The 21244-nt window shown below is 38.1% G+C and overlaps 1 protein-coding gene across 1 annotated transcript in view; it reads left to right on the plus strand.

The window, feature by feature from the left end:
• VPS41 (VPS41 subunit of HOPS complex) overlaps positions 1-21244 on the plus strand; it is a 187689-nt gene that overhangs the window by 25218 nt on the left and 141227 nt on the right. Inside the window, exon 3 of the mRNA XM_061198413.1 lies at positions 19863-19970. Within this exon, the coding sequence (XP_061054396.1) occupies positions 19863-19970 (108 nt within the window). The remainder of the gene's footprint in view (positions 1-19862; positions 19971-21244) is intronic.

A 21244-nucleotide genomic window follows, 5' to 3' on the forward strand; every position in this document is an offset into this window, starting at 1 on the left:
GCACTTTTCATTAGTCTTTATTCTTAGGGTTTTGGGAGTAAAATACATCCAGCAAAGGAGAACATACAGAAAATAGTTGTAACAAAATTGCTAATACTGGGAGCTATATTTATAAAAACTTATGTGTGTCTTTTCTGATAATTGCTCAAGAATGTTGTTTAAATGGTAATTCTACTTAACAATTAGGGCCCGATACTACCCTGTCAAGGCTTTAAGGCAGTTTTTTCTCTGCAGACTCCAGAAATGCTATAACAAATCTAAATAACACTTAGATTTCTTTTCATCTGTGAGCTATTTCAGTTTGAGTACAACCATTTTTTTTTTTTTTTTTGGCTGCGTTGGGTCTTCGTTGCTGAGCGCGGGCTTTCTCTAGTTGCGGCGAGCGGGGAGGTTCTCTTCATTGCAGTGTGCAGGCTTCTCATTGCGGAGGGTTCTCTTGTTGCGGAGCACGGGCTCTAGGCATGCGGGCTTCAGTAGTTGTGGCGCACGGGCTTAGTTGCTTCGTGGCATGTGGGATCTTCCCGGACCAGGGATCGAACCCGTGTCCCCTGTGTTGGCAGGCGGATTCTTAACCACTGCATCACCAGGGAAATCCCACCATTTTTAAATATGGTGATTCACAGGCATCCGTGTAATCATAATTCTTTACTTTAGAATGTGACTCTCTTCTCCAAAGACCTCAGTGGATTAAATAAATGTCTCAAAATAGTATCAAAGAGATGGGAGTGGGGAAACCTCCGATAAAGCTTAAGATTTTAGTCTGTTTTCATCATTTCCATCAGTGGTTGGGCATTTTTGAGATACTTGGCCTGTGATGGGCTACTTTTGGTCAAGCATCCAGGAGAGACTATTGACTTAATAAGAACGGGACTGTAGCATTTCCTTTAACTTTCTTAATAACAAGATTCACATTTAGATATGTTTGAAAACATTTTTGAAATGACGTGACAAACTGAAAAGTAATATATCTTCATTTTTTGTAAGTAGTATAAAACAAAGAGGGAATTAGATTAGAAATAATTATGTTTGCTCAATTTTATGTCTGGAAGTAAACTCCAAAGGGAGGATACGAATTATACAGTTTAAACTTGGGGGCTATAATAAAAATAATGGTAATATTTTTAGTAATTGACATTCACTGGATACTTAGCTGATGCTGTGCTTTGTGCTTTACATACATTTATTACATGTAATTCTCACAACAATCCTATAAGATACATATTATCATCCTCCTTTCACAAAAGATGAAGTAACTGAGGTTTTAAGTAACTTGTCCGGTGTATGAGGACTGTGTGTGGTAGAACTGGCATAAGAAAACTTTACTTTAGCTTATTTTGTGACTGCCCACGTGATTTTGAATTCCAGTAGGTTTTTGAATAACTTTCTCTCCTTTCTTCCCCTGTCCTTTGTTAACAAATGACATTAGTGAACTTTACCAAGATTTTTTTTTTAATTTTTAAAAAAAATTTATTTTATTTTTTTGGCTGCGTTGGGTCTTCATTGCTGTGCGCGGGTGTTCTCTAGTTGCGGCAAGCGGGGGCTACTCTTCGTTGCGGTGCGCGGGCTTCTCATCGTGGTGGCTTCTCTTGTTGCGGAGCACGGGTTCTAGGCGCGCGGGCTTCAGTAGTCGTGGCACGCGGGCTCAGTAGTTGTGGCGCGCGGGCTTAGTTGCTCTGCGACATGTGGGATCTTCCTGGACCAGGGCTCGAGCCCATGTCCCCTGCATTGGCAGGTGGATTCTTAACCACTGCGCCACCAGGGAAGCCCTTTACCAAGATTTTTTGATCATTCTTATTTCTCATTTCTCTTACAGCATCTCCTAGATTTTTGCTTTCTATTTGGATATGTCCTCGAAAAATATGTTTCAGTGTGGGAGTTTCTGCGAGTCTTCTGAGCCTTTGTAAAGTGCCCTTGAGGTAAATCTACAGGGAAGCAGCCCTGGGAGGAGGTAATCTCCACTAGGTGGCGGTAGGCTAGAAGACAGAGGAGTGAATGCAGGTCAGTCCTCACCTCTGCAAGGGCTCGGCTGTTCCTGCTGATTTCTGTAGTGAATGGAGCAGCAAAGCCTCCAAGTTAGGCATTGTGGGGGAGAGGTGGGCATCAGGTCTAAACAGCTCCCCCTTCTAGATAATTTCACTTGCTTCCATGGTTTCTCACTCAGGGATATTATTCTGGAATCCCTCCTTCCTATCATTTTTATACAATTTTCAGGGTTGATTTGGGGGAAGGGGGCCAGCAGCCCAGGCCAGCTCTCTCTGGCTTGGCAAGAGCTGTGTATTAGTCAGGGTTCAGTAGAGGAACAGAACCAATGGGCTCTGTTTAGGACCAACAGGAGCTGAGAGGGAGGGGGGAGGGGGGAAGAGAGGGAGAGATTTGAGAGAGAGAGGATCTGAGAGAGATCCCGTAGAATCTGAGCAAGGATCTGAGAGAGACCAGTATAGGATCTAGAAGAGAGAGAAAGGTTTATTATAAGGTACTGGCTCATGTGATTATGGAGCTGGCAAGTCCCAAGACCTTCAGGATGAGTCGGCAAGCTGGAGACCCAGAAGGAGCTGATGTTTCAGTTCAAATCCTAAGACAGGAAAGAAGTCACCCACTTGCAAGGCAGTTAGGCAGGAAGAACTCTTTCACTCGGTGGGAAGGTATATTTAGGCCTTCAACTGATTTGGCGAGGCCCACCCACATTGGGGAAGGCAATCTACTTTACTCACTCTACCAATTTAGATGTTATTCCCATCCAAAAACACATCACAGAAACACCCAGGATAATGATTTGCTCAATATCTGGGCACTCCATGGCCCAGTCAAGTTGACACAAAATTCATCATTATAAACTGTGTTTTGTTTTTTCCATACGTCTTCAAATACCATACCAACAATGCTACATTTATTGTTTTTCATCTTCTTGTCTTTCACCTTGGCTAAAATTTCTAAATCAGTTTTGAAAAATAAAGTGATATTAGATCTCTTTTTATTTACTGAAAGTTTTTTTTTTTTTTTAATCAGAAATGAGTGTTCAATTTTATAAATGCTGTTTCTGTATCTGTCAGTGTGGACCTCTGGAGTTTTTACTTTGACCTATCAAATGATGAAATCAGATTTCTTAATAGCCAGTCTTTGCAGTTCTGCAATATTTGATCGATTTGATCACCAAGCTTTCTATTAATATATGCAGAGTTTGCTTTATGATATTCTATTTTGAATTTTTACATTTACATTCTTGCATCAGATAACTGAACTCTGTTTTTTTCTTTTTTTCCTTTGATGTGTTCTTCGGGAGTTTTGATATTACAGTTATGCTACCTTTTCAAAATGAGTTAGGAAGTGTTTATTTCACTGTCATGGGACAGTTTAAATAACTTAGGAATTTTCTATTCTTTGAGGGTTTTTAATAGAACTTGCTGCTAAAACAGTGTAGGCTAGGTACCTTTCTGCAGGAGATAGGTAGTACTTTGATGATTTTTATTTTGTCAGTGTGTACGGTGGTTATCTTATTCTGTTTGTCTTTAAAAAGTGCTAACCCTTGGACTTATTAATTATTCCGTATTCTGGTTTATTAATGCATTTTCCTTTTACCTTTATTAGTGTTCTCTGGTTCCCTGCAATACCCACCTTCCTTATGCAGGTGTTTTCTCGGTCCTGTAGTGCTTAACAGCTGGAACTCCCAGACTGTCAGTAATGCACTATCCATGTTTTAGGGACTTACAGTCTCTGCCCGTAGGAGGGCGATGTAGGCAGATGGTGGCTAAGGTTGAAAGTGTAGAGAAACAGTGGGCAGAAGCTGTAGATAGTCACCTCCTTCTGGAGAAAAACAATCCCTAATAGGTGGGGTGGGTGTCCGCTCTGTCGAGTGGGGCAGGCTCTGAGTCATGGGCATGGAGCGTTGGTGGGACAGCCAAAAGCATCTTTCTACATTTTGTTCAGGTGGGTTACTTTTTCATGAACCAAATCAAGATGTATCATGAGTTCATGTTCAACATATGTATCAGTTTCTCCTTGACTTTGGTAATGGTTTATCTTAATTTTTATTGCTATGCGGGGGTTTTATCTATATCTGTTTCTTCATGGAAATTATTGAGAAGCTGTCAGAGGCTTTGGTGGGACTAGCTAGCCATGTGCTTCTTTGCACCTGGAATAGGGAATGAGCAATTGAAAGATGCTCGAGAGGTATTTAATCTCCTCACAAACAAAATAATCTCAAGAACTGTGGCACTTTACTTTTTCATATAACAATAAACATAGAAATTAAAAATAAATGTAAATTTGTCATGAACATTGAGCTTGCGGGACCTCTATTGCTACTACTACTGTTTGCTGCTCTTTCCCCTTGTTTGGTATCTCCACCTCCCTATCCCCTCCCCTCCCCATGTCTGTAATATAACACATAATTTAGATGATCTCTGAGGTTCCTTTTGGCTGCTATTCTATGATTTGGATTTTCCTGTGTGGAAATCTAAATGAGAATGTCTCAGAAAAGCTTCTTACTAAACTTGGTCTGCCGTTAACGATGTACTTGTGTTTTCACTGGTCTTTATTAGGTACCCACAGTTTTGTTAGGTGAAGTTCAGAACAGTGAAAAGGCATAAACCCTGCTTCTGGGGATCTTGTGATCACCAAGGGATATTGGGAAGAAAGGAAAAGAGGGTTTTGTTGGCTTTAGTGGCGGAAATTGTCCACCTGAATGGCATATCTTGAAGATTGGTCAGGTTATTCCATATGGCTGGAAGGAAATGAAAAGCTTATTTGCTTTTCTCATTTTTCCCCCCTCCTCTCTATATTCTTAGCGCTTTCCCAATATAAAATAAATGATGGAAGTTGATGCTGTTTATGGTATGTGGCTTAAGGCATGGAAACCTTCACCTTATTTTTTTCCTCCTTGAATTGAACATGAAATTCTGATACTACAGAGCAAAGGAGAGATCAGAGTTTATGAAGACTGCATATCTTGTGAATCTTAAGTAGAGCTCTTCAATTATTAGAGGCTCAACTTTTTCTCACTTTTCTAGTGAAAGTGTTAAACAGGAAGGAGAGCAGCTTTAAGAGATAAGAATCTTAGTTCAGTAGATAGAAAGTTTTGAAGAGGATGTTGAACAGTGGTTTTAAAAATACATAAATATAATAATTCTATAATAAATATAATACATATTGATTTTAGAAAGTTTAGAAAATATTGGCAGTAGCTCACAGTAATGATTTTTATTTACCATCTTCTGTAATGGTTACAGCAACCCTGTGATGGGATTCCTGTTATCACTCTCATTCTACAGATGAAGAAACCGAAGCTTAGGGAGGTTACTATTGATATTTTGGTGTTTATTCTTCTCATTTTCCCCCCACATGTGTATATGAATTTCTTCAATAACATTTGGATCATGCAAAGCAGGTTTTTATGACCTACTTGTTCACCTAATAAGACGTTTTGAGAACCTTTCCCTTTGTTATTAGATCGTCTTTGAAAACAGATTTTAGGGTCTGTGTCATATTTAATCTTGTGAAATTTATTTAACCCAGGGTTTCTTGACCTTGGCACTATTGGCATTTTGGACCAGATAATTTTTTGTTCCGGGAGATTGTCCTGTCCACTGTAGGATATTTACCATCATCCCTGGCCTCTACCCCACAAGATACCAGTAGCATCTTCTCCCCCAAGTCAGTTGTGACAACAAAAATGTCCCCAGACATTGCCAAGTAAATGATTTGGGGGGTGGGCAAAATTACCTCCAGTTGAGAACCAGTTATTTAACCATATGCATTTTAAGCTTTAAAAAATAATATATGCATATGAGTGGACTCATCGGAATTTTCTATCTATATGAAAAAGTTAGACCCATGTCATCTAGATTACATTTATCAGCTCCTAATTTCAGCTACTTGTTTTTGATTAATATGTGTTTTCAATAATAGCAGTATTGCTTGAAAGTAAAAAATTTAACAACATTATTTGCATTCATATAAGAATGTAATTGCTTGTCTGTCACCAGTCTGATGGAAAGGCATCCTGGGAGCTTTGACCACAGTTGTTTTATTGTAGATGAATTCCATTATCTCCATGTCACTTTCTTAAAAAGTTTGGTCATTGATGCAGCTGTAATACCTTGTGTTATTAATGGAAACCAGAAGTCACTCTCTTGGCTTGTTTATGTAGTTTTCTTGATAGGTTTTGACATTTTAGAAGGCTATATGAAGCCATCTTTCCTACCAGATAGTCATCTTTTTGTGTAAGTAAAATCATCCTTTTGTAATAGAACTGTCACCTATAACAATCAATAGTTGCACTTGCCCTTTTAAGGAGGTGACAATCATTTGGGGAGGGGGCAAATACAAAGTTAATAAAAAGGTCCTAATTTCTTGATGAATTTTGAATCTTACAGTTAGTCTTTTTTGTACAGTTTTTCTCATCATAAGCCTCTTCTACTGTTTCTGGAAAAGCTCCAGACTGATATGACATAGGTGGAGATGTCCTTTATTGCCCATGTACATTTACTGGTAACGTTACAGTTTCAAATAAACGCATATGCACAATAATAAATAGTTCTTGACTATTTATATTACCTTTGTTGATAGTAAAGTTGATGCAGTTACTGTTGTAGTGAATAGTTCCATTCCTTAAAAATTTGTTAGTTATGTTTTTGAGACTTAAATTGTGTGTTTTGATTGACTTACAGTGTAATTTCAATTATGCTTTAAAAATTTCTTATTTGTATCTGGCACCTACTGTGTTTTATTTTTCTCTTCTCCGTCTATCTCCTCTAAGAAATAGTGATCAAAAAGAAATATTTTAATATATCATGGGGCTTCTTATGAAGTGAATTATTTGTTAAGAGAGAAAATGGTTTCAAATACAAATTTTCTAAAATTCAAATGTCTGACACTAGATTTTGATAGCTTTTTAAAAATACTTTAAACTTATAAGGGTGACTACCAATTTTGAGTATTTCAATTCTTATTAAAGTAACTAGAATTCTAGAGACAATGTCCTAGAGGGAGAAAGCCTTTATACTTTCAGACCGATGGCTGATTATTGATTTGCTTTTTATGAAGACTTGGTTTTTTCCTGTGGAAGTTCAGACTGTTGTTTGTTTCGTTTTTTTTTAGACAATGAGAATTTTGTTTTGTTTTGTTTTGTTTTTGAGGCTGTTAGTGTTCCCTGTTGTATCTAGCTTTAAAACATTGGATATTTATTAAAAGGATTTGCCTCTGGTCAGATGTAGCTGATGATGAGATCAACTAATCCATTCATCTTATTAAAACTCCTAGAGGTTCAACTGAGGTCTTTCTCATAGGTGAGGCTGGATGTGATGAAGGGCATCTCCATAGAGTGAGATTGTCTAGGAGTGCTCCACTGGTGATATTCTCCACTGACTTAACTTGGACTTTGTAAATATCTCAACTCACTCCTTCAGTATATCTAGTATCATTTTGTTTTGTGAAAAAAACCCAAACAAGACAAAACTGTATTTTAACAAAGAACTGATATCCAGAAATAACATTTTAAGTTCTCTATTAATAGGAACAGTAGAAAATGTAATGATCTTTCTGTGAACCCCCTGAATTCATATGACACACTTTTTTTTTTTTTTAAATAAAATTCAGGTCTTCATTTGAACTCTCACAGTGGTACATAAAATGTACTGATGTGTGAAAGATGTGGATAGAGTTAAAACAAGAGGAAAGATTGGTTATAAACAACAAACTATTTTTTCTTGTACACAAAATTTAAATTATCAGGTGAAAAGTACAATATTCTCATTGGTTACATAAGTCTAAGTTAGGTGGCGGGACTTCCTCTGTGTAAATTTACCCTGTGGTGTTAGTAACAAATTACTAAATAGTTTTTGAGGCAGAAATCTTTAATTAACTTAGTCTGTTGTCCCCAAAAGCAATTTTTTCGCTTTTAAGTTCAAAACTCAGTAAAAAATGACCGTGATAAGAAATTTATTTTCAGATAGTGTCTTAGAGTCCTATAGGATGATCTAAAGGACTTGTCTTTAATTAAAAGTGCTATACACTTAGTGAAAATCCATGTTAGTTGAGGAATTGATTCTTTTTAAAGGAAAGCTGCAGATTTTTCTTGTATGGGTAAATGTCACTCTGTTCATATCTTCGCTTAGCTGCAAGTCAGGACTTGTACTATTCCCGTTAGGTTGTCATAGAAACGCAGTTAACTGTCATCTCAACTCAGACTGTTGATGGTTTTATTTGTAGGCTTGCAAGATTATTAAAATTTAACAAAAATTATTGATTTGCTTTTTATTAACACTGGGTTGTTTTCCATGGAAGTTCAAATTGCATGAAAGTCTTTTTTTCTGTTTATTTTTACAGTGAAACTCTATGAAATCTACCCGTTTTTTTAAAATGTTTTTTTATTTAAAATGTGATATATAGTCTGCAGCAGTGGAATAACCTCCGCGAATTGTATTTTTGAATCACTTTCCATTTTCTTTGTTTACAGCAAGCAGAAAACACCTTTAAAAATTCACCTTTACCCCGCTTTTAACTTAACATAAAAGATACCTGTCAGAAAAGCGTGAAATGCTACGTCAAGTGCCTAATATTGGAGTTTTCATTTTATTTATGGTTTTCGAAGCCTAGCACAAATGCTTCAGTGAACTGTGCTGTGAAAGTATTTACTTTTGTATATTTATGTGAGAGAAATTATTTAGTTTTCACTTATAAATAAGACAGGCAAACCTTATTTACCGTAACTTTACCTAATGGTCCGTGGATGAGTGCTTTTATGCAAAATAGTCAAGAGGCTAGAATTAACTTTTCACATTGGATGCACATTTGATGTCTAGACCTGAACAACATGTGGCATCTTATTATAAAGACTAACATTCAGGATTCAATCTGTATTTAACACATTTACTTCAGAATGCACACATCCTGCCTTTGCTACATTTAGTGTTAGCTTTGAAATGATTTCTATTTCTTGCTTGTAGATACATAAGTAGAAGTGTTTATTTGTTGCTTTTTCTAATTTTCTTTTTTCTAGGTTTTTTAAGACTTGGTTAATTAGCTATTTGATATTTTATTTTAACAACAGGTCACTTTTGGACATGCAGCATCTCCTTGGGTGGGGGTGATTATCGCAGGTACCTCTTTAAAGAAGGGTAATCGCAGGTACCTTTTTAAAGAAGGGTAGGTCTTTTAAAGAACCATGCACATGATACTTCCTTTTGTGGCTGTTAGTTCTTAGAGTTCTTCATGGAAAGTTAATAGTAGGTAGACCATCTTTGATTTTAACACCCTTTTACTAAATAGCCAACTAATAGCTTGTGTATACTTGGAGAAGAAAATTTAAGACCGCTCATCAGTAGACATGGAATATTGCTTTTTTTAGTTAAACCAGGTTTATTGCTCTTAAAATTTTACTACTCCTCTTGTAGCTAGTCTGCATGATGGCCCCTGGTGATCCTCACCTCCCATTATTCCTGCCCTCGTGTCCTCCCTTCCCACACTGAATCCCGGCTGGCCTGCATGATCAACGGAATATTGCAGAAGCATCAGTGTGTGACCTCTGAAGCTAGGTCACATATAACATTAGGGTTTCCACTATGCATATCACTCTGGGGAAGCCACCTCTGCCGTGTCCTAAGGACACTCAAGCAGCCCTTTGGAGAAGTCGAGGAGGCCAGCAACTGAAGCCTCCTGCCAACAGCCAGCCCCAACTTGCCACCCATTTGAGTGAGCCATCTGGGAAGCCAGTACTCTAACCCCAGTCAAGTCTTCAGATGCCCAGCTCACACCTTCCCTGCAACCCCATAAAACATCTTGAATCTGAACCACCCAGCCGAAGCCACTTCTGTATTGTTTACCCACAGAAACTCGGTTAAATAATACATATTTATTGTTGTTTTGAGTCAGTTAATGTTGGAATAATATGTTATGCATCTATAGATAACTAATGTACCTGCTAAAGAAACACATTTTTAAGCATTTCCTATTGATCACATAGTTTATAGTTTATAGTTGTAGGCAGGAAAATTGTGGAGGCTTCTGTTGTGATTTGTAGTGTAATTTTTATAGGAGTTTTTATACAAGACATTGACATTAGAGCATTCATAACTGAATTTGAATTTTGGCTTTACTTTCTACCCACTGTGTATCTTAAGGAAATTACCTAAAATTTCTGATCATCAGTTTTTACTGAAAATCTGTAAAATGGGATAATGATATTCAACTCTCCATAATTTTTTTTAAGTCAGGATGAAATGAGATACCTGTTGTTAAGTCTGTAGCATGATGTTTGATATATCTCATCCTTTCTATTTAACCAGAAATTAGCCCCTTTCCATGTGAAGCTGCAGGTCTTTGCCCCAGGGGTAAAGACTTCTGTAAGCATCTGAGTTTGTGGTCTCTGTGTGACTGTTTATTAGTATTATAATCTTTACGAGGCCCAGTACTTACTACTCTACAAGTCATTTTCCTTTTACATAATTTTCTTTTTACTGTGATGTGCCTAGGTGTGATTTTCTTCATATTTCTTGCTTGGGTTTGCAGAGCTTCTTGAACTTGTGCGTTGATGTCTATCAGTTTTGAAAATTCTCAGTTGTTCCCTCTGTAAATGTTGTTCCTGTCTTTTCTCCCTCCCATTTTCCCATTTTCTTTATCCTTGTGGGGTTGTGTTGAAAAGTATGTTAGCCCTTTTCACTGTGTTCCACATATCACATATAATTTTTCTGTATTTTCCATCCGTTTTCCTTCTCTGGCCTTCCCTTTGGATATCTTTTTTTTTTTAATATTTATTTATCTATTTATTTTGTCTGTGCTGGGTCTTAGTTGCGGCATGTGGGCTCATAGTTGTGGCATGTGGACTTCTTAGTTGCGGCATGTGTGTGGGATCTAGTTCCCTGACCAGGGATCGAACCTGGGCCCCCTGCATTGGGAGCACAGAGTCTTACCCACTGGACCACTAGGGAAGTCCCCCCTTTGGCTATCTTTTGACCTGTTTTCCATCTCACTAATCCTGTCTTCTGCTTTGCTAATCTTCTGTTGAGCCATCTATTGCGTTCTTTTTTTTTTTTTTTTTTGGCATGTATTTTTTTTTATTGAAATATAGTTGATTTACAATATTGTTTTAGTTTCAGGTATATAGCAAAGTGATTCCATTATATTTTTTCAGATTCTTTTCCTTTAGAGATTATCACAGCATTTTTTTTTTTTATATCCTAATCCCCCCCCAAATATGGCATTCTTTTTTTTTTCACACACACACACTGTATTTTATTTTTACAAGAGATAAATAGACTGACACCAACCATTGTAAATGGATGACCACAACAAAAGCAACAATGATTGCAATTACCAAACACGAAACACACTCACACTATGTCATAATATTGACATTCAGTCCAGTAATCCTCCACTGTAACAGCTCCTTTACTTTGCAGTGAAAATTGATTTGTATATTCTTTGGCTCTGAGTCCTTGTGGGATTTTTTTTTTTTTAAATTCAAACAGAAAGTCACAAAAATTATAATCATCCTCATCAGTTCACTCAGTCCCATGTAATTAATTTTTTTTATCTTGATCTTTTGTTAGCACTTTTATGAGTTCATCAGTTTTTCATTAGAGTTCTGAAAATGCTTATTCATTCAGTTCAGCAGTACAGTTACCAGAAACCTGTACTTGTCAGAGTCTTTTCTATGAATTCCTTGAAGATGAAACCCTTTTATAGGAACATATTTGCAAAAGCATCAGAGTACACCCAGAACTGTCTGTAAATGACAAAAGACTTAAAAATGACCACAGTTAAATATTTGATGAAAGTTCATAATAGTGCAGTTGACAAGGAAATTTAGTTATTTCTGAGATATACATTTTAAAGTAATAACTAGAATTATGACTTATAACATTATACCAGAACATATAAGATTTTTAGAAATTTCACGTAATGTCTGAAACATTTATATTAACATATTTCCATACAAATAACCCAATGAAAGTTTAGTATTAGTTGTTTTGTTTGTTTGTTTGTTTATACTGCAGGTTCTTATTAGTCATCAATTTTATACACATCAGTGTATACATGTCAATCCCAATCGCCCAATTCAGCACACCACCATCCCCACCCCACCGCAGTTTTCCCCCCTTGGTGTCCATATGTCTGTTCTCTACATCTGTGTCTCAACTTCTGCCCTGCAAACCAGCTCATCTGTACCATTTTTCTAGTTTCCACATATATGCGTTAATATACGATATTTGTTTTTCTCTTTCTGACTTACTTCACTCTGTATGACAGTCTCTAAATCCATCCACATCTCAACAAATGACTCAATTTCGTTCCTTTTTATGGCTGAGTAATATTCCATTGTATATATGTATCACAACTTCTTTATCCATTCGTCTGTCGATGGGCATTTAGGTTGCTTCCATGTCCTGGCTATTGTAAATAGTGCTGCAATGAACATTGGGGTGCATGTGTCTTTTTGAATTATGGTTTTCTCTGGGTATACGCCCAGTAGTGGGATTGCTGGATCATATGGTAAATCTATTTTTAGTTTTTTAAGGAACCTCCATACTGTTCTCCATAGTGGCTGTATCAATTTACATTCCCACCAATAGTGCAAGAGGGTTCCCTTTTCTCCACACCCTCTCCAGCATTTCTTGTTTGTAGATTTTCTGATGATGCCCATTCTAACTGGTATGAGGTGATACCTCATTGTAGTTTCGATTTGCATTTCTCTAATAATTAGTGATGTTGAGCATCTTTTCATGTGCTTCTTGGCCCTCTGTATGTCTTCTTTGGAGAAATGTCTATTTAGGTCTTCTGCCCATTTTTGGATTGGGTTGTTTGTTTCTTTAATATTGAGCTGAATGAGCTGTTTATATATTTTGGAGATTAATCCTTTGTCTGTTGATTCGTTTGCATATATTTTCTCCCATTCTGAGGGTTGTCTTTTCGTCTTGTTTATGGTTTCCTTTGCTGTGCAAAAGCTTTGAAGTTTCATTAGGTCCCATTTGTTTATTTTTGTTTTTATTTCCATTACTCTAGGAGGTGGATCAAAAAAGATCTTGCTGTGATTTATGTCAAAGAGTGTTCTTCCTATGTTTTCCTCTAAGAGTTTTATAGTGTCCGGTCTTACATTTAGGTCTCTAATCCATTTTGAGTTTATTTTTGTGTATGGTGTTAGGGAGTGTTCCAATTTCATTCTTTTACATGTAGCTGTCCAGTTTTCCCAGCACCACTTATTGAAGAGACTGTTTTTTCTCCATTGTATATCCTTGCCTCCTTTGTCATAGATTAGTTGACCATAGGTGCGTGGGTTTATCTCTGGGCTTTCTATCTTGTTCCGTTGATCTATGTTTCTGTTTTTGTGCCAGTACCATATTGTCTTGATTACTGTAGCTTTGTAGTATAGTCTGAAGTCAGGGAGTCTGATTCCTCCAGCTCCGTTTTTTTCCCTCAAGACTGCTTTGGCTATTCGGGGTCTTTTGTGTCTCCATACAAATTTTAAGATGATTTGTTCTAGTTCTGTAAAAAATGCCATTGGTAATTTGATAGGGATTGCACTGAATCTGTAGATTGCTTTGGGTAGTATAGTCATTTTCACAATATTGATTCTTCCAATCCAAGAACATGGTATATCTCTCCACCTGTTGGTATCATCTTTAATTTCTTTCATCAGTGTCTTATAGTTTTCTGCATACAGGTCTTTTGTCTCCCTAGGTAGGTTTATTCCTAGGTATTTTATTCTTTTTGTTGCAATGGTAAATGGGAGTGTTTCCATAATTTCTCTTTCAGATTTTTCATCATTAGTGTATAGGAATGCAAGAGATTTCTGTGCATTAATTTTGTATCCTGCAACTTTACCAAATTCATTGATTAGCTCTAGTAGTTTTCTGGTGGCATCTTTAGGATTCCCTATGTATAATATCATGTCATCTGCAAACAGTGACAGTTTTACTTCTTCTTTTCCAATCTGTATTCCTTTTATTTCTTTTTCTTCTCTGATTGCCGTGGCTAGGACTTCCAAAACTATGTTGAATAATAGTGGTGAGAGTGGACATCCTTGTCTCGTTCCTGATCTTAGAGGAAATGCTTCCAGTTTTTCACCATTGAGAATGATGTTTGCCATGGGTTTGTCGTATATGGACTTTATTATGTTGAGGTAGGTTCCCTCTATGCCCACTTTCTGGAGAGTTTTTATCATAAATGGGTGTTGAATTTTGTCAAAAGCTTTTTCTGCATCTATTGAGATGATCATATGGTTTTTATTCTTCAATTTGTTAATATGGTGTATCACATTGATTGATTTTGCGTATATTGAAGAATCCTTGCATCCCTGGGATAAATCCCACTTGATCGTGATGTATGATCCTTTTAATGTGTTGTTGGATTCTGTTTGCTAGTATTTTGTGGAGGATTTTTGCATCTATATTCATCAGTGATATTGGTCTGTAATTTTCTTTTTTTGTAGTATCTCTGTCTGGTTTTGGTATCTGGGTGATGGTGGCCTCATAGAATGAGTTTGGGAGTGTTCCTTCCTCTGCAATTTTTTGGAAGAGTTTGAGAAGGATGGGTGTTAGCTCTTCTCTAAATGTTTGATAGAATTCACCTGTGAAGCCATCTGGTCCTGGACTTTTGTTTGTTGGAAGATTTTTAATCACAGTTTCAATTTCATTACTTGTGATTGGTCTGTTCATATTTTCTGTTTCTTCCTGGTTCAGTCTTGGAAGGTTATACCTTTCTAAGAATTTGTCCATTTCTTCCAGGTTGTCCATTTTATTGGCATAGAGTTGCTTGTCATAGTCTCTTAGGATGCTTTGTATTTCTGCGGTGTCTGTTGTAACTTCTCCTTTTTCATTTCTAATTTTATTGATTTGAGTCCTCTCCCTCTTTTTCTTGATGAGTCTGGCTAATGGCTTATCAATTTTGTTTATCTTCTCAAAGAACCAACTTTTAGTTTTATTGATCTTTGCTATTGTTTTCTTTGTTTCTATTTCATTTATTTATGCTCTGATCTTTATGAGTTCTTTCCTTCTGCTAACTTTGGGTTTTGTTTGTTCTTCTTTCTCTAGTTCCTTTAGGTGTAAGGTTAGATTGTTTACTTGAGATTTTTCTTGTTTCTTTAGGGAGGCTTGTATAACTATAAACTTCCCTCTTAGAACTGCTTTTGCTGCACCCCATAGGTTTTGGGTCGTCGTGTTTTCATTGTCATTTGTCTCTAGGTATTTTTTGATTTCCTCTTTGATTTCTTCAGTGATCTCTTGGTTATTTAGTAACGTATTGTTTAGCCTCCATGTGTTTGTGTTTTTTACTTTTTTTTCCCCTGTAATTCATTTCTAATCTCATAGCATTGTGGTCAGAAAAGATGCTTGATATGATTTCAGTTTTCTTAAATTTACTGAGGCTTGATTTGTGACCCAAGATGTGATCTCTCCTGGAGAATGTTCTGTGCGCACTTGAGAAGAAAGTGTAATCTGCTGTTTTTGGATGGAATGTCCTATAAATATCAATTAAATCTATCTGGTCTATTGTGTCATTTAAAGCTTGTGTTTCCTTATTTATTTTCATTTTGGATGATCTGTCCATTGGTGTAAGTGAGATGTTAAAGTCCCCCACTATTATTGTGTTACTGTCGATTTCCTCTTTTATAGCTGTTAGCAGTTGCCTTATGTATTGAGGTGCTCCTATGTTGGGTGCATATATATTTATAATTGTTATATCTTCTTCTTGGATTGATCCCTTGATCATTATGTAGTGTCCTTCCTTGTCTCTGGTAACATTCTTTATTTTAAAGTCTATTTTATCTGATATGAGTATAGCTACTCCAGCTTTCTTTTGATTTCCATTTGCATGGAATATCTTTTTCCATCCCCTCACTTTCAGTCTGTATGTGTCCCTAGGTCTGAAGTGGGTCTCTTGTAGACAGCATATATATGGGTCTTGTGTTTGTATCCATTCAGCAAGCCTGTGTCTTTTGGTTGGAGCATTTAATCCATTCACATTTAAGGTAATTATCTGTATGTATGTTCCTATGACCATTTTCTTAATTGTTTTGTGTTTGTTTTTGTAGGTCCTTTTCTTCTCTTGTGTTTCCCACTTAGAGAAGTTCCTTTAGCATGTGTTGTAGAGCTGGTTTGGTGGTGCTGAATTCTCTTAGCTTTTGCTTGTCTATAAAGCTTTTGATTTCTCCATCAAATCTGAATGAGATCCTTGCCGGGTAGAGTAATCTTGGTTGTAGGTTCTTCCCTTTCATCACTTTAAATATATTGTGCCACTCCCTTCTGGCTTGTAGAGTTTCTGCTGAGAAATCAGCTGTTAACCTTATGGGAGTTCCCTTGTATGTTATTTGTCATTTTCCCCTTGCTGCTTTCAATAATTTTTCTTTGTCTTTAATTTTTGCCAATTTGATTACTATGTGTCTCGACATGTTTCTCCTTGGGTTTATCCTGTATGGGATTCGCTACGCTTCCTGGACTTGAGTGGCTATTTCCTTTCCCTTGTTAGGGAAGTTTTTGACTATAATCTCTTCAAATATTTTCTCGGGTCCTTTCTCTCTCTCTTCTCCTTCTGGGACCCCTATAATGCGAATGTTGTTGCATTTAATGTTGTCCCAGAGGTCTCTTAGGCTGTCTTCATTTCTTTTCATTCTTTTTTCTTTATTCTGTTCCGCAGCAGTAAATTCCACCATTCTGTCTTCCAGGTCACTTGTCCACTCTTCTGCCTCAGTTATTCTGCTACTGATTCCTTCTAGTATAGTTTTCATTTCAGTTATTGTATTGTTCATCTCTGTTTGTTTGTTCTTTAATTCTTCTAGGTCTTTGTTAAACATTTCTTGCATCTTCTCGATCTTTGCCTCCATTCTTATTCCGAGGTCCTGTATCATCTTCACCATCATTATTCTGAATTCTTTTTCTGGAAGGTTGCCTAGCTCCACTTCATTTAGTTGTTTTTCTGGGGTTTTATCTTGTTCCTTCATCTGGTATATAGCCCTCTGCCTTTTCATCTTGTCTGTCCTTCTGTGAATGTGGTTTTTGTTCCACAGGCTGCAGATTATAGTTTTTCTTGCTTCTGCTGTCTGCCCTCTGGTGGTTGAGGCTATCTAAGAGGCTTGATGGGAGGCTCTGGTGGTGGGTAGAGCTGACTGTTGCTGTGATGGTCAGAGCTCAGTAAAACTTTAATCCACTTGACTGTTGATGGGTGGGGCTGGGTTCCCTCCCTGTTGGTTGTTTGGCCTGAGGCAACCCAACACTGGAGCCTACCTGGGCTCTTTGGTGGGGCTAATAACAGACTCTGGGAGGGCTCACGCCAAGGAGTACTTCCCAGAACTTCTGCTGCCAGTGTCCTTGTCCCCACGGTGAAACAGAGCCACCCCCCGCCTCTGCAGGAGACCTTCCAACACTAGCAGGTAGGTGTGGTTCAGTCTCCCCCGAGGTCACTGCTCCTTCCCCTGGGTCCCGATGTGCACACTATTTTGTGTGCGCCCTCCAAGAGTGGGGTCTCTTTTTCCCCCAGTCCTGCAATCAATTCCCACTAGCCTTCAAAGTCTGATTCTCTATGAATTCCTCCTCCCGTTGCCGGACCCCCAGGTTGGGAGGCCTGACGTGGGGCTCAGAACCTTCACTCCAGTGGGTGGACTTCTGTGGTATAAGTGTTCTCCAGTCTGTGAGTCACCCACCCAGCAGTTATGGGATTTGATTTTACTCTGATTGCGCCCCTCTACCGTCTCATTGTGGCTTCTCCTTTGTCTTTGGATGTGGGGTATCTTTCTTGGTGCGTTCCAGTGTCTTCCTGTCGATGATTGTCCAGCAGCTAGTTGTGATTCTGGTGTTCTCGCAAGAGGGAGTGAGAGCACATCCTTCTACTCCGCCATCTTGGTTCCTCTCCTCTATTGCGTTCTTAATTTCAGTTCTAAAATTTTCATTTGATTCTTTTTTACAGATTACAGTTCTCTGTTGAAAATCTCCCTTTTCATCTGTCTTATTCATCTTTTCCTCCCTCCCTCGCTCCCTTCCTTCCTTCCAGAACATACTAGCTATAGTTATATTAAAGTCCTTTTCTGCTAACTCCAGTTAGTAGGTCACCCATGGGTCTGTTTTTACAATATTTTTTTCTCCTTGATTTTCAGTCATTTGGTCCAGTCTTGTGGTGCACCTGGTAATTTTTTATTGAATTCTTGGAATTGTAAGTGAAGAATTGTAGAAGTCCCCATAGTATTCTTTTTCCAAGGAGTCAACCTTTCCTTTACTGGACAGATGGGTTGAGGGTTATGTACCTTACTCCAGTCAGGGATTGAACTGAGTCGAAGTTAGACAGACGTTTGGGGAAGCTATTGTGCTTATCCCCTGGGGACCAGGAGTCCCAAATGAGAGCCTGTGGTATTCACCAGGATCTCATTTTCCGATGGCTCCTGAACTCTAATTTTTCTCTTTCCAACACATCAAGGCAGCGAGTTTGCATTTTTGAGGCTTTCTGTTTAGCTTTTTTGTCTCATACCTTATGTAGCTTTGGAAATTCGCAGTTGTCCTTTGGGGAAAAGTGGTTGTGTAACAAACTCACTTCTTTGCCTCTGTCTTCCACTGGGGTCTTAGCCCGTCAGGTCTCCAGTCCCCACAAGTACCAGAAGGCTTGCTGTTTTCCATCCTCCCAGGAGTGGCCATCTTTCCAGGCAGAGATTCTCAGCCTCTTGTTGATAAATGCCTCCATGAAGAATGGCTGTAGAATGCCAGCTCACCTCTCCATGGTTTGTCCACCATCTTGGAATCCTGACTCTTCTAGTTCAGGTTGCCTCAGCAGCCCTTTAATTGATGCCTTAGAGTGATGTTGCTTGCTCTATAGTTCATTAAGCCTTCCTAGTTATTCTGGGTGAGAACATTGATGTGCCTCAAACTACCCAAATGTTAGCTGGAAGGTGAGGGCTACACAATTATTTTTGAAGGAAATGTCAGTGATTAGATTATTTTTGTGAACTTCTCTTTTGGCCAGCTTTATCCAATCATAGGTGTTGGTATATGCATATTTTCTTGTTTCTCATTACATACTGATGAAGTAAAATGGAATATTTTTCTGAATCATTGTAATAATTTTTATAACTATCCTTGATTTATTAATTCGTGGCCATTATAGTCAATGTAGATTCCTAACTTTATTTTGTAACTCTGAGGATTAAGGATGTCTTATGATGCTGTATCAACAGTGAAATTGAACATATGAAGTTAGTGATAATATTGAATACATATAAAATGATTAAGAGTCAACAGTGAATATTCTAACATAACAGTGAGAGTCAACAGTGAATATTCTAACATAAACTAAATAAATAATGACTGTTTATGGTTTACCAGTTATTTAAAATAAATATTAAAATATTTTTTCTGAAGAGTAATATATACTTTGTTTTATATAAAATTTCTAATTTTCTTTCACTTTGATTTAATTTTTATAATTATATTTTTCTAATTAACAGAGATATACTCAAATCTGACAAAAATACTTGTAATCTTGAAATGCAAAATTCATGTCTTTTAGAGGTTTATTATATTCCTATCTCACTGCTGTGTTTTATGTCCATGAGGGCACACTGACAAGTATTTTGCCCATACGCTATTTATTGACTTTTGTCTGCATTGTCGGACAGACAGTATTGTATTTAATATGCCAAAGTTGACTGTTGTCAACAGTGAGTATATATAGTCCCCTTTCCAGCTTTTGAATTTATTCTGCCATTGAAGTTGTAGCAGTTGATAGACCAGTTGGAAAAATGAAACATGAGGATCTTAACCTTTAGCTGTAGTTGGGTTGCTGACAGTCATTGAGGGAACCATCTCTGGTTCCCCCTTACAATGTGTGTTTTGAGTCTTTGACTCTTTCAAATAAGTCCTTGAGGGCTGTCATTTTCTCTGCTCTCTGTGCAGGAAGAAGAGAGTGAAGAGGAGCCCAAACTGAAGTATGAAAGGCTCTCCAATGGGGTAACTGAAATCCTTCAGAAGGATGCCGCTAGCTGTATGACAGTCCACGACAAGGTAAGGTGGCCCATGTAGAGGATTCTGCTGTGAGTTGTTTCTGTGGTAAGTTTGTTGATACTTTGGAGTCTGGGTGCTTTGCATGGTGGTTTTTTGTTTTTTTTTTACCGTAATCGTGTCTCCTTTCCATTCTTCCTCTCTTCTTTCTCGCCAACAAAAAACCAAAACAACAACCAGAGATATTATATAAATGTATTTGTACACACACACACCACCCACTGCAAGGGTATATCAAGTAGGATTCAGACGATGATGGATGTGAAAGGTTTGTAGCAAGTGGTTCTCGGAAACCCTAGCGCTTAATTCCTCAACTCTTAAGTAGTAGAGTAGGAAAGTGTTAAGATGAGAAGGATTGTGGAGCTCATTGCTTTCGTGAAAGTAGAAGAGATTCCATTGGAGGCCTTAGGAATCAGCAGCAAGGCCCCAGATGATTACTTATCTATTATATGAATGAATGAATAGATTCCACATCTGGGTCTTCGCTATAGCAAAGCCCCCCCCCCACCAACTTTCTGAATCCAGGCTAAGTACTATACAGGACCCTTAGCCCATTCTTAGATCAAAACAATCTGGGTCATAATTGGAATATCAGAGGCCAGGGAGTTTCACCCATTGCTCTGTCTTCCCTATCAGCCCTGTGAGTGAGCCTTGGTACCTCCACAAAAGGCAGACCCCCAGCTCTGATCCATCTCCTGGCTTTATCCCTTTGTTACCAGCAGTATTGTCTCATCCTCCTCCTTACCTCCACCCAGTTCCCCTTTACTGCCAATTTCATTCCATTGTAAACAGATTCCTGCACTTGCTCAGCATGCCAGTAGGATATGTGCTGTCTGTTTTGTTTTTCCAGAAACCCCCTCCTTCGGCCCTGTTTCATCTCTCTACCCTTAAGGCCACACTCTGGAGGGTGTCCGTCCCTGGGACTTGAGGATCTTTTGGGCAACACTCTCTTGTCCTTTTTTCCTTGAAGCTATTGTGTTCATCTTCCCACTAACCCTGTTTTGTGACTTTATGGAGCCCTGATCTCTAATCCATTCTTTCTCTTTCTTTCTGTCAAGTGGTCAACTATCCTAAGTTAACTTTACCAGCAGATTCAATTCTCTAATGGCCCTGACCCTTATGTGCCCCCCAGCTACACTCTCAGCTCCGAGTCAGTGCTCAGATGACCAAAGCCGCCCGCCATGTGCTGGTACACGTTGCGTGCCGAGGTGCACATGTCACTGAAAGGGCTGATATTTATTTGTCCTTCATCAGCTCCTTCGGTCCCCAATCCGCCT

This window comes from Eubalaena glacialis, chromosome 8, assembly GCF_028564815.1.
Source record: "Eubalaena glacialis isolate mEubGla1 chromosome 8, mEubGla1.1.hap2.+ XY, whole genome shotgun sequence".
Taxonomy (NCBI): Eukaryota; Metazoa; Chordata; class Mammalia; order Artiodactyla; family Balaenidae; genus Eubalaena; species Eubalaena glacialis.